General features: G+C 40.6%; 1 protein-coding gene across 1 annotated transcript; it reads right to left on the bottom strand.

Moving 5' to 3' along the window:
• Positions 1-645: 645 nt before the first annotated feature.
• Positions 646-13,401, bottom strand: numa1 (nuclear mitotic apparatus protein 1). The gene is made up of 24 exons (XM_079480986.1): positions 13,322-13,401; positions 12,892-12,941; positions 12,454-12,539; positions 12,278-12,357; positions 11,608-11,693; positions 11,252-11,320; positions 10,678-10,768; positions 10,445-10,592; positions 10,036-10,172; positions 9,840-9,951; positions 9,628-9,745; positions 9,396-9,536; positions 9,167-9,280; positions 4,189-8,502; positions 3,867-4,076; positions 3,529-3,692; positions 3,163-3,442; positions 2,831-3,023; positions 2,591-2,727; positions 2,093-2,437; positions 1,885-1,971; positions 1,493-1,726; positions 1,323-1,360; positions 646-949 (listed from the first exon to the last, which is right to left on the bottom strand). The coding sequence occupies exons 2-23, from the start codon at positions 12,931-12,933 to the stop codon at positions 1,358-1,360; spliced, it is 7,191 nt and encodes a 2,396-aa protein (XP_079337112.1). The 5' UTR covers positions 12,934-12,941; positions 13,322-13,401; the 3' UTR covers positions 646-949; positions 1,323-1,357.
• Positions 13,402-13,799: the final 398 nt, after the last annotated feature.

Genomic DNA, 13,799 nt, shown 5'->3' on the forward strand with positions numbered 1-13,799 from the left:
TTGTTCCGTAAGTAGCAAGGATACTGACATTTAGATATTCGCCTCTGCTTCAACAAGTTTGCTTAGATATGAATATGTTTCTAAACATATCGAAACCAGACATTTACAAACTTTATTTTATTATCAATGTAAGGAACAAAAGTAACATGGTTATGTGCAAGAACAACAAGTCACTTATGAGATCAAATCATTTTTTCTTACCTGCTTCGACTCTTGCACCAGGAGAAATTGTAGCTCCGCTCTCCAAGAGTAGGTGCTGAGCCGAGCAGCACCGCAGGCGGCTACAGTGTTTGGGTGCGCCGCTTTAATTCACCCGTGTAGAACGTTGAGTCGTATTAGTTCCGCTTTTGGCGCTCGCGTGTAAAATCATAATTAATTGATACTTATTTTTTGGTCAGCACGGGGGTGGCCAGGGACATTTCTACAGAGGCACGGGCCTCCATAGGCCTCCGTGTAGAACCGCCACTGGCTGAGACACATGGGCTCATTTTGATAAAAGTGCAAAAATTAAGCCTTTGTAAACATTAGGACAAAGCATTTTAGTAGTAAATTTGTACAAATGATCAAGAACACGCGCCCGTGAACACACACGTCTCTGGACATTTCAATAGGATCACATTCTTGTATATTTGTATAAGAAACAAAGTCTATATTCATTTTTCATTGCTTTTATTTAGCAATAGCTGAGAAGCTCATCCGCACATCTGACAGAGACTTTATTTTCAGAAAACAAGAAATACATTTAAATATTATACAAACAGAACCAGTTACATGAAACAAACAGGGCAACAGTCAATAAACTGACTGCACACCAAAATGAAATGAAAATAAAACCTTTATTTAAAAAGTACAGAAATCAAGTAAGGTGCATAGTTTGCTTTAAAACTCTGATGCAAGAAGACAGATTTTGGGTGGAATCTGCAATTTAAACCTTCATCCTGAATTTCATCTGTGGGGAAAGAAAAAGGAAGATTTTTCAGTGAAGGAAAACATTTATATCGCTGTTACCTCCACATTCTGTATGATCTAGACACAAACATGAGATGATCCAAAAGGGACTTTGTGCACATCATCGGCAGGTGAGATCAAAGGAGACCCAGTAAGAACTGAACCCACATCGGTGCAATTCCTCCACCAAACATACGCTTTTATCCAAAGCGACTTACAGATGAGGAAACATTGGAAGCGATTATAACAACAATTATAATATACAGAACTCACAACCACAAGTGAAGCTGAAACATGTGATGAGTGACTAAGCCCGCAAGACAGATCAGAGACACCCAGAGGAAACATTACTCAATTCAATAACAGATACATACAGATAAATACTCCAGCATAAATCTGTCATAGCAGTTCACTGAAAACACACAAAGCAAATACTTTATATACACCTGCGATTTCTGATCATAATCATTCTGCCGTACGATATATCTAACAAGAACTACCTGCTCTCATCAAACATATTTTTTACAACAGGATGCTTTTGTACCTTTTTGGCATTGGAGGATTTAGGAGACTTGTTGCGAGGTGATTTTCTCGAGTCCAGAGGCGATTTGCCATTAACAGCACTGGCAGCGGAGCGCAAGGCCCGACTGGCCACGGCAGGAGATTTGCGGGCACTGTTACGCAGCTTGTTGAGGCCTCTCTGCAGCCTGCTGTCACCGTAACTGTTATTCTTCGGAGTATTTACCACGGTGAACATGAGAGATTGTCTGCGCTCAGCCTGGTGATAAAGAAATTTACATTTATTCATTCGGCAGACGCTTACACTATATCAAAAAGCATAATTTCTCAAACATCTTTAGTATGAAACAACCATTTAAGTGCTTTCACTTGCTATAAACTAACCTAGCAGTAAACCTGAAATGAAAGATGACATACCGGAGAGTTTGGAGGTCTGTTTTGACTGTTGGCGTGCCGGCCTTTAGGTGTCATTGGTCGTGGGAAGCAGCTTGCCAACTTCTTTGCCTGTGGAAACAAATATATCGGTGAAACCAAAGAAAACTGTAATTCTGCCACCAAATAAACATAAACAAACAAAACAGCTTTTAATATATGTCGTTTTCACATGACTCAAGAAATCATGTACCTCTGGTGTATCAGGTCCCTGCAGTTGGGATCCCTGCCGTTTTGGAGCTAATGGGCTGCGGGTATTCTGTGATGCATGCACTTGCGAGTTGGTTTTCGTGAGCTGCGCGGCCCGGTGAGCGGTGGTGCTAGATCTGATCTGACCGGGTAACATGGTGGCGCGTTGAGGCTGGGATTGTGCGAGGCTCTGATTTGAGCTCGTTCCAACCGCCAGAGAGAAGCGGCGGGAGTTCAGGGATTCCAGAATCTGGTCGGGAATCATGGACGCACGTCGAATCGTCTCGTCCGGATCACCCATCCGCAGGTCATCGTCTGTTATGGTGAATGAAGGGAGTCCTTGACTGGGCTAAAGAGGGAGAATGATGTAGAGTTTAATTTGAATTTCAGCATCTACAGAAGGCCCTGGAGGAAACATAGGAACTTCAGTGTTTAAGTGATTCATACAACAGAGAGGCAAGGCAAACAGAGATGTGCATGTGTGTCAGTTAACTGTTCATACCCTGGACTCGAGCGGGTAGCTGCTCTTCAGATGAGGCAGACAAGCTTTATTCCTCGCCTGCAGTTCAGCGATGCGCATCCAGTCGTCGGCAGCGTGCTCAGGTTCATTCTCTGCTCCTATGCAGAAAGTACTGGTGGCTACACAACACAAATACACAAAAGTGAAAATGTGTTGTATCAAATTCACATGATGTAACGCCAATGAGGTCATATGACCAAATAATCTGATGCAAAATTGTACCTCTTGTTGGGCCAGCTGTGTGTACAGCACTTCTGCGATATCCTGGCAAACTTTGAAGTTTGTCTGTTTTGGATAAACCACCATCTTCTGAGAAATCCAATGAGAAAGGCCGTGACTGTTGTACCGCCAAGTTGGGATGAGATCGAGCAGAGTGCAGACTAGAAAAAGACTCCTCCCCTTCACCTGATGCCTTCTTAACAAAATAAAAACAAAAGTATTTTCTTACCTCATTTACCTCTGTTATAAACAATAATAACATGTTTGAACATGGATGACCAATTGACCAAATATAATTTAAAAGGAGTAGAAAAACAGAAGTCCCGACACGTTACCTTAGCCATGGTGATGTTGATAACCTGTGTAGTACGCCGCCTGCGGGCCGAGGCTGTGAGTTTCTTGGCAGAGTCAACCACGAGATCACCAAATGAAATGATGCTCGACTCCAGTTTGTGCTCGATGGCATCATTGCTTTTTCTCTTGTTCCCATGTTGACTCATCGGTGTGAAATAGAGAGTCTCCAGGGATTCTGCCCCCAACGCATGGCGTTTAGCAGCCAAACGCTCTGAGCTACGGACCAACGGAGTGCTAGACTCACCTGGCATTGCCGACTGACTGCAAAAGAGAGGGGAAAAGTAGACATGGCATAAGCTACACCTGGAAGAAAACTCTACAGGGTACAGGTTGATTTGTCCAGTTACCTGTTAGAATTGAGAGAATCGTTGAGTTCCAGCTCCAAGCTGTCTGTGCTGGTGTCCTGCCGTGTCTCTGGGAGTCTTGTGTACGGAGTTTCTGTGTGTCTCATTTCTGTGATATTATCGCTCAGCTTTTTTTGCTCTCGCAGCTGCCTGTTAGCAAAGTCCACCTGAGGCAAACAAAGACCTAATCATGAGACTAGGCAATAGTCATGAAAATTCGAAAGAACTCTAAAGTCTGTTTTACATAACATCATATGGAGCTCTTAGACCAGAACAGGTAAAACATGAGGACATTTTTGTTTTTTCAGATGAACCATTTCTTGAAACATCCACAAACAAACCTGAGCCTCCAAGCTGTTCACTTTGGTTGCCATGTTCTTCTCTTTGGTCTTTGCCTGGTCTAGTTCCATGCGAGCCAGTGTCAGTTCAGTCTCCAGAGCTTTGACTTCTCTCTTGCTGGCCTCCAGGCAGTTTTCAAGATTCTGGTTAATTTCCTGAGCCTCCACCAGCAGCTGCTTTTTACCGTTGTAGTGATTTTTTGCTTTCTCTACCTGAAGAAAAAACAAATGACAGACAAATTACATTAACATTTTTGCACATCTTTAAATGAAAGCATCAAAATAGGCTTTCCAAATTAGAATGTAAGAGAAAACCAAGCCATACCTGTGCTTTGTAGTGTTCAACTGCTTCCGTCTTCATCTTCAGTTGTTCCAAGAGTGCCTGGTTCTGTTCCTCCCACTGTCGAGCTGTCTCCTTAAGAGCTGAAATGGAAACACTTTGCTCTTCAACCTTCACCTCCAGCTCAGCTCTAATCCTCTGTGATGCATCACATTCTCTCTGGAGTGACTGGCTTAAAGAAGACGAGTGCTCCCTTTCCTTCCTTAGCATCTCCAAATTCTGCTGCTGACCATCCTGCCGTTGTTTGTCAACATGAAGTTCAACAATTCTCCTCTCCAATTCAACCTTCACAATTTGTATCTCGAGGACATCTTTCTCCTTTTGTTGACACAGCACTTCCATTTCTCTCAGCTGGTGATCCAAAGACTCTAGGACACGTTCTTTCTCTACAGCTTCACACTTGGCAGTTTCTAATCGGCTCTGTAGGATTTCAATCTTGTCCCCCAGTTCCTTGCGGAGATCATCCTCAGACTGTTTGGCTATACATTGTTGATTCTTTACCTCATCTTGAAGTGACCCAATTTGAGCTTCCCTCTCAGAAACAAGAGTGGAGACCTCTAGTACTTTCTCCTGAAGTTCTTCAGAAAGTTCTTTAAGGTTCTTGTGTTGGCGAAGGAGCTCAGATTCTTTCTGTGAAGCTGTAGTCGTCACCTCAACCAACTGGTTGTTGAGAGCAGCAAAGTTCTTTTCAATCTTGTTGTGTTTATCCTCCAAATCAGACATTTCTTTTTGTGTTCTCACCTGATTCTCCTGGTAATGGCATCCTTGTTCTTTAAGAGATGTTACTTCATCTGACAGATGGTCTTTTTCTTTTCTCAATTTATCTAAATTCTGCATGTACTCATTAAACAGTTGTTTCTCTTCAAGAAGCTCAACAACCCTCTTCTCCAGGTCTTCCTTTGTCCGATGCGTCTCCAGAGCATTTCTCTCCTTTTGTTGACACAACTGCTCCATCTCCCTCAGCTTCAGATTTTTTTCTGCAGCATGATGACCAGCCACCTCCAGTTGTGTCTGTAGGTTTCCAATTTTCTGTTCCTGCTCCCTGCGGAGATCATCTTCAGACTGTTTGGCCCTCAGTTGATGATCATCCATCTTCTCTTGAAGAGAACTCACATAAGCTTCCCTTTCAGATGCAAGAGTGGACACCTCAAGGATGTGAGCCTGAAGTTCACTCACCTTCTGTGCGGAGGAAGTCGTCACCTCCACCAACTGCATCTTAAGAGCGGCCAGGTTCTCCTTTAACGTGTTGCATTCAGCTTCTACAAGACATCGCTCGTGTTGTTTCTGAACTTCGTTCTCATGGTAACTCTGGACTTCTTCTTTGAGGGATGTTAATTCAGTTGACAAGAGGTCTCGTTCCTTTTTCAAGATATCTAAATTCTGCTGGCACTCGTTCAGATGTTGTTTCTCAACAAGAAGCCCGTCAATTCTTTTTTCAAGGGCCACCTTTGCATGGTGTGTCTCAAGACCATCGTTCTCCTTTTCTTGGCAAAGCCGTTCCATCTCCTTCAGCTTCAGCTCCAAAGACTTCAGTTTATGTTCTTTATCTGCAGTGACAGCTTTGATTTCTTCTTGTAGGGAACTGAGAGTCTCTTCCAGCTTCTTGTGAAGATCATCTTCAATTTGTTTGGCCCTCAACTGTTGATCCTTTATCTCATTTTGAAGCGAACTTACTTGAGCTTCTCTCTCAGTGGCAAGAGCGGAATCCTCTTGAATCTTGGCTTCAAACTCGCTCACCTTTCTCTCAAATTCTTCACACTTGGCAGTCTCAAGCTCCTGCTCACTTTTTCTCATATTTTCTTGTTGGCAAAGCTCCTGCTGAAGCAAGAGAAGCTCAGACTCCTTCTGCAAATTTGTAGCAGTCACCTCCACAAACTTGTTCTGAAGAGCAGCCAAGGTTTCCTTCAAAGCATTGTGGTTAGCCTCCAACACAGACACCTCTTTCTGTTTCTGTTGTACCTTTTCTAGGGCATGGCATAATTCTTCTTTGAGAGATGTCACTTCAGCAGAGAATTGGTTCTTTTCTTTTTTCAAGAGGTCTAAATTTTGTTGGCACTCAATTAGCTGATTTTTCTCAACGTAAAGCTCAACAATCCTCTTCTCCAGGTCTTCCTTTGCTTGTTGTTTCTCCAGAACATTGTTCTCTTTTTGTTGGCAAAGCCATTCCATCTCCCTCAGCTTCTCTTCCAAAGACTCCAGCTGATGTCCTTTATCCATAGCAACAGAATTAGCAGCATCAAGCTCTCCTTGTAGGGAACCAACAGTCTCTTCCAGCTTTTTGTGGAGATCATCTTCAATTTGTTTGGCTCTCGCTTGTTGATCCTTTATCTGATTTTGAAGCAAACTTACTTGAGCTTCTCTCTCAGTGGCAAGAGCGGTAACCTCTTGAATCTTGGTTTGAAGTTTGCTTACCTTTCTCTCAAATTCTCCACACTTGGCAGTCTCAAGCTCCTGAGCTCTTTTTCTCAGATTCTCTTGGTGGCAAAGCTCCTGCTGAAGCAAGAGAAGCTCAGACTCCTTCTGCGAATCTGTAGCCATCACCTCCACCAACTTGTTTTGAAGAGCAGCCAAGTTTTCCTTCAAAGCATTGTGGTTAGCCTCCAACACAGACACCTCTTTCTGTTTCTGTTGTTCCTTTTCTAGGGCATGGCATAATTCTTCTTTGAGAGATGTCACTTCAGCAGAAAATTGGTCCTTTTCTTTTTTCAAGAGGTCTACATTTTGTTGGCACTCAATTAGTTGATTTTTTTCAACGTGAAGCTCAACAATCCTCTTCTCCAGGTCTTCCTTTGCTTGACATGTCTCAAGAACATTGTTCTCCTTTTGTTGGCAAATACGTTCCATCTCCTTCAGCTTCTGTTCCAAAGACTCCATTTGATGTTCTTTATCTGCAAGACAACATTTCGCAGCATCCAGTTTGTTTTGTAGGTTATTCATATTTTCTTCAAGCTCTGTGCGAAGACCCTTTTCAGACTGTTTTGCTCTCAACTGAAGATCCTTTATTTCATCCTGAAGAGATCTCACACATGCTTCACTTTTTGATGCATGTGAGGACACCTCTTGGATTTTGGCCTGAAGTTCACTCACAGTCTTGTTGAATTCCTCACACCTGGCCGTCTCGAGCTCCTGAGCTGTTTTTCTCAGGATTTCTTGATGGCAAATCTCCTGATGAAGAGAGATGAGCTCGGATTCTTTCTGTGCAGTGGTAGCGGTTGCTTCCATAAACTGATTTTGAAGAGACGTCATGTTTTCCTTCATCACTTTGTGTTCGGCCTTTAAAATAGAAAACTCCTGTTGTTTCTGCAGTTTGTTTTCATTGTAGTGACAGATCTGCTCTTTTAGACATGTTACTTCAGCCGACAGTGCTTCTTGTTTCTTTGAAGAAGTCGAAGCAGCACAGCATAGATCTTGCTGAAGTTTTTTAATAGTGTCTTCGTGGTCTTTAGAAATGGATTTGATAATTTCATTGATTTCAACATTTTGTTCCCTCACAAGCTTCAGCTCGTTATATAAAGAGTCAAATTCATTACTCATATTTTTTATAACTTCATCCTTCTGGGATATTTGCTCTGACACTTGTGTGATTTGAGTTTGGAGGCTCTCAATTTGGGATACGGCCTGACTCACTTTGTTCTCTTCCTCCGTTTTCTCCTGTTGAAGGAAACTGATTTGCCCGTGAAGATCTTTGATAGCCTGCAGATGCTCATCGATCTCCTGTCGCATTGTATGTGCTTCCTTTTTCAATGAAACGTTTTCTTTGACTAAATTCTGATGGTCTTCCAACTTCATCTCATTTTCTTGCAGGGTTGCTTTGGCAGTTTTCAGGTCGACCATGAGGGCATTAAGAGAGTCCTTCTGCAATGCTCTTTCCATTTCCAAGCCCTGGATATCAGCACGTAGAGTATTAACCATCTGATCGAGCGAGGCTACCCTCCCCTCCAGCTCCTCTCTCTGTTGGCGGAGATCTGCAGAGATTTTGATCTCTTCTGTCAGCTGAACCTCTACTTGTTGCAGCCGAGAAACATCTCTTTCCAGAGCCTCAATCTGTCTGGTGAGCATCTCTTTCTGGGTCTGTAAGGCATGTTGCAGTGTCTCTCTTTCCATACGGATACTGCTTATGGATTGCTCCAGATCGAATACCACGGTCTGAAGTCTTTGGGTTTCCTTTTCAAATAAGCCTCTCTCCTTAGCCAGCAAGGCCTCGACCTCAACCTTCTCTTTCTCAAGACGAGAAATAGTGTCCTGAAGTTGAGCAAGTTTAAGAGTCAGATCTGTCAATTCCTGTTTAAGCTTCTCCCACTGAGAAAGAAAATTTACGAATATTAGTCAAGATTCTAGAAAACAGTATAGATACAGAAAAATGGTTGTAATTTATATGCCAACTTAATGACAATTTTGCATTCTAAGATAAAACCTTGATATAATATGCAGTATCTGATCAATGGTGAATGCAATTACATCCAGTATATATTAAATGATTATATATATAATATACTGTTGCCAATACCCTCACTTTCATATACAGCAGGTACCATGTAGCATTGGGAGTAATAAACCAAGATACAAAAGTTATGAACAATAATAATAATAAATTAAAATAAATGTATCCTGGATAGCAAAAAAAAATGCAAATAAATACATGACAAAAGCACATAAGAAATTGCTAAAAAAGAAAAGGTAAAATTGACAAAAACTAAATAAAAGCAAATTCAAAATATACATAAAACTACAATACAGGTAAAACCAATAACTCTGGTTAGAGCTTTCATAATTTTAACTTGCTGAAAAAAGCTTTTGTGATTTTAGAAAAATGTATGTTATCAAGAACTATAAACTGAATCTTGTATTGCCCACGGTAACAATATTGTACAAATCAATTATTACATCAAACTGTATCTTTGAGTACCAGCACAAATTTATTCAGAAAAATACAAATTATTATCTATGATTTTGAACATCTCACCTCCATGATGGGACCAAGAACCTCTCCCTTCTCCTGAGATTGTGCTTTCATGAGTTCATCCTCTAGAACAGAAATCTTTCCTTGCAAGATCTGAACCTGCTCACTCAGGCACTCCTGTACATACAGAAAAGAATGAATTGAAACAAAAATCACAACGCAAAGTTAAAGAATTTTAGAGTTACTGCAGTCACAGCGCAAATTGCTTTCCAAAAGAATTCAAATGATTCACCCGGTGTGTGACGGCCTCATTCAACCCTTTCTCCAGAAACTCTCTTCTGTTCCTCCACTCATCCTGAGATGATTCCTGGGCCAGCGTGAGCTTAGCAACCTCCTCCTCTGTTCTCGCCAGCCGAGCGAAGACGTTTCGTACCTGATGGGACCAAAGACAGAAGATGAACTCAATCTGATCAAACTGTTTGTAATGACACTACAGAACACAGTAAGACAAAACAGAATCTGACCTGAGCAGCAAGAGTCCCGTTCTCTTCCGTCAGCTCATCAATCTTTTTCTCTTTCTGAGAGTTGTCGGTTTTGAGTTCCTGGCATTGCTTTAGAACCTCGTGTACTCTGTGAAGGAGACTGTTTAAAAAAACATTAATTATACTCAATGTACCCTCACCACAGAACAACTTTTTAATGTTTTATTTAAAATCTTAGTTTTATCATTTCTCACCTCTCGTTCTTCTCGTGCAGCTCCAGCAGAGCAGTTTTATGGTCTTTCTCCAGCTCACCCTGTTCCCGCAGCAGACGCTCGACCCTGTGCTGCAGCTGAGAGATTAAACCCTCTGTGTGCCAAACACAGAACACACACATCAGCAATAACCTCACTGACTCCATACAGAACAACAAGATGGGTGTGTCTCACAAACCTTTCTCTGAGATGATGCTGATCTGATAGGCCAGTTCTTTCTCCAGTTCGTCTCTGATGTCCCCTTCATGTGCCAGTTCTTTCCGGAGTCTCTTTAACTGGAAATGCGGAGTGCTCATCATGTCCTGCACTGGAGAGCTGGACATCATACAGAAAGATGTACGAGAATTATTTGGTCATATTAAACTCTAACTCGGTACAACAATATAATATTACCCCATAATCAAACATTAGCTTCATCACAAAAAGCTATATTTATTTATTTCCTGAAAACAAAACATTAAAAAAGTATTAGCTCCCGTCCTTTTGACAAGTAACCTTAAATAAATAAATCGTGGCTGACTGAAACGAATGCATTTCTGTAATTATGCTTTCCTTCACTGTGACATCTGAACAGAAAGAACACCCACCCATCTGAACTTGAGGCCACAGTGCAGAGCTCTTGAAACTGAACCATCGGATGACGATGAAAGCGGCTGAAGAGCGGTGACTCTTCATCGGTGTTGAATGATGAACTGGCTCCGCTGTCAGAGCTGAAGCTGGACAAATGCATCACAGCTACACAGAGAAAGAAAGATTCATACACAAACATCCAGCAGATTACATACAAAAACGTTACACAGTGTTAAATGTGGCTACATACAGTCTTGGGTCAGAAACTTATCTAAGCCTTCGTCTAAAGACAGACCATCCGCGTTGTCTTTTATAAAATGAAACATGGATCCAATCACGGGCTGAATTAATAAGAGAGAGAAACATCAGAGTTTCAAGCAATACGTTGTAGTACTGTAACACTAAATGTTTGGAGCTTTATGTGTAGTAAGTGAATGTGGTAATGAGTATCGATGTAACAAAATTATCTATATATCGTGTTTTCACAATAGCAAAAATTTCTCAATATTATCGTGGTCACATGACTTGTGAAAGGATGTGTCTTTCCGGCTCTCAAATAGGGAATGTAACAAGAAATAATAGATATAACCTTTGTCAAGGTCCATCTTGGTGCAATTATTTTATATTATAAAATTTTCTGTAATTTGAACCATCTCATACTAGAACTGGCACCGATTAGAGGATAAAGTGAAGCTAACGGAACGTTTTCAAGTCATCGTTTGTTATTTTAAATATTGCAATAAATACCCTACAATGCACTCCATACCCAGGTATTATTGTACAGTGAGATTTTGATATTGTTATAGTCATGAATATAGACTAACCTCTGTACTTGTGCTCACATTTTTGACCTTGTCTTTTTTTAAACTGCAGTAACAAAGCAGAAGTGCCACCTGTGCACAAACATTAAGAACACATGAATACACAAATACACACTAGATTTTGTATGCACACAAATTCAGAAATAGTTTAAGGAGCTTTGTAGTCATTTGCTCAGCAATTTGGGTCACCATTGAATACTTAAAAAAACATTATTTGTGTTCAGGAATACAAACAAATGTATACAGGTTTGTAACATTTGGTGAGCAAATGATAAAACATTTTCATTTTGGGTGAACTATTCTTTTTAACGTTAAACAAAATATTTATGTAAATTACTCAAGTAAAACCAAACACACACCTTGGCGAGCTGAAGCTCCAGATCAATTCCTTGACTCACTTTCTGTGAGATGAGGGAACCTTGTGTTCTGCTGAAGTTAAAGTCATCTGCAGACGATGGACAGCCATTACAGTCAAATAAACAGCTTTATCATCTTAAAGCAAAACCGTTGTTTGTAAATATTTGTGTGGAACCCTTGCACAGACAACCCAAACACTTGACAGGACCTGTCGGCAGGAACCAGCATCACTCTGTGTGGCGTCCAGGACTACCGCAATGCTCGGCTCAGCAACCACATTTGGACAAACCACACATTTACAGTACTCTGGCTAAAATCAATCCTTAATGAAATATTCTGGGTTCAATACCTGAGACATACACAACATTCAGTTGCCAATGCAGCATCTTTGCTTAATACAACTAAAGGTTGATCAACAACATTTGCAGCACGTTGAGAAAGACACAAAAAATGTGTGATGTATAGGTCTGCAAAAGACCTATACGGATTCATTCTCATTTCCAAAGAGCATGACCTGAATTGAAGTCAGAACATTCCTTTAATGTAAACAGCCCTGCGGGTTAATTATTAAGCTAATGTCATTCGATTTTTTCTTAATATTGACATAACATAACCCCACAGACGCAGTACATAGACACTGAGTAAAGTCACAAGCACAGATTTTAAACTTACTGTGCAAAATGCTGAAGATGATTTCCACTTTATTATCAAGGGGTAATGACATCAGTTTCTCAAATTCCTCTTTCCCCTGTCTACGTGAAATAAGAAACAGAAGTGTCATTGAAAAAATTGTATAGATTGAATTATCACTAAATATCGAAATCATTATAACTCAACGTCAGACGTACAATTTACAGCAGATTCTCATGAGCAGGTGCCCGTCCCTAATATGGATGAACTGTGTGATGGGTCCATTCGGGAACACGCCGTTCATCTGTCAGAAAAGCAAGAGTCACTCATAACATACCTGTATCTTAAAGCGTTACAGAGGAGATACCATCAGATTGTTTACTTCTCTTAAAATGTAACAGAAAACATATCTTGTGATAAGTGAAAACTAAGCATTTTAAAGAGTCTCATGTTTATGTACCGTTTTAAGAAAATACTTTATCATTTGTGGATGACATTTTTAGCCAAATACACATGCCGCTTGTTAAGGGAAAACAATAAAACAGTGTGACTGACAATGCTGTGTGACATCTAGTGTAACACATTTCTGGTTTGATGTTTATGATTGGGTGTGAACATACACATCACATAACGTTACATTGATAAACAAATCTTACCCATGTTAAAAGCGCCTCCATCGTCGACCTTTTTAACTTCATGGCGAACTCTAAAAACATTTCAAAACCATATTAAATCATAAACAACAATGGAGAAACCGCATACAACTGAAGAATTGAATCAAACTCACAGATGCGCTAAAAAAATCATTGTGAACATTTCTACGATATGTACTTTTGATTTCATGCTTCATTTTAATGACATTATGCTTTGGACATAATATTTAGAAATCTAGCATACAGACAAACATACAACTACAAGTTTCAACTAAACGTATAGCACGTTCATTTAGCATTCTTTGTTTACGTCGCACGCGTTACTATCTAGTTAACTTTCCTATATTCGACATGACACCGCAGACAAATCTATTATAAGTCTTATATATTTGCCAATAATGCGAAATATAATAATAAACAAGATATTTTTTACCGTGAGCTCAGGCTGAAACAAAACCGAGATGATCCGCATCAAATCTCTCGCCGAAACTTTTTCAAATTCAAACTCATAACGCTTACTGTACGTGAACGCCCATTGGCCCGTCGAGTGACGACGCAACGCTATTTGCTCTCTCCTCATTGGCTGTGTTAAATTAAAGCGGCCAATGGAACGTTCTGAGCAGCGCCCCCTTGGAAAAGTTGCAGACGGCGTAAAACAGTAGCAGTTTAAACCGATGGTTTTTATTGTTATAGAAATGATTCATTACCCATTTTTATCGTATTTAAGGACAAATACACGCAGAGAAACAATGCTAGGGCATCATGTATCAAACGTTCCGTAGATTTCATACTAAAACTGTAGTATTGCCAAGGTCGTGGGATCGATCCCAGGGCATTGCACATACTTAGAAACAAATGAATAGTATAATGCAATGTAAGTCGCTTTGGATAAAAGCGTCTGCCAAATGCGT

The sequence above is a fragment of the Barbatula barbatula genome, assembly GCF_947034865.1.
Source record: "Barbatula barbatula genome assembly, chromosome: 19".
Lineage (NCBI taxonomy): Eukaryota > Metazoa > Chordata > Actinopteri > Cypriniformes > Nemacheilidae > Barbatula > Barbatula barbatula.

What these genes read in the sequence shown, in the direction of transcription:
- numa1 (XM_079480986.1), bottom strand. Translation starts at nt 12,933, where the DNA reads ATGAAGTTAAAAAGGTCGACGATGGAGGCGCTTTTAACATGG. An exon ending in ATGAGGCCGTCACACACCGG is followed by an intron (nt 9,281 to 9,395) that starts GTGAATCATTTG and finishes CTGTATGTACAG; the next exon opens with GAGTGCCTGAGTGAGCAGGT. An exon ending in ACAGACCTCCAAACTCTCCG is followed by an intron (nt 1,727 to 1,884) that starts GTATGTCATCTT and finishes CTTTATCACCAG; the next exon opens with GCTGAGCGCAGACAATCTCT.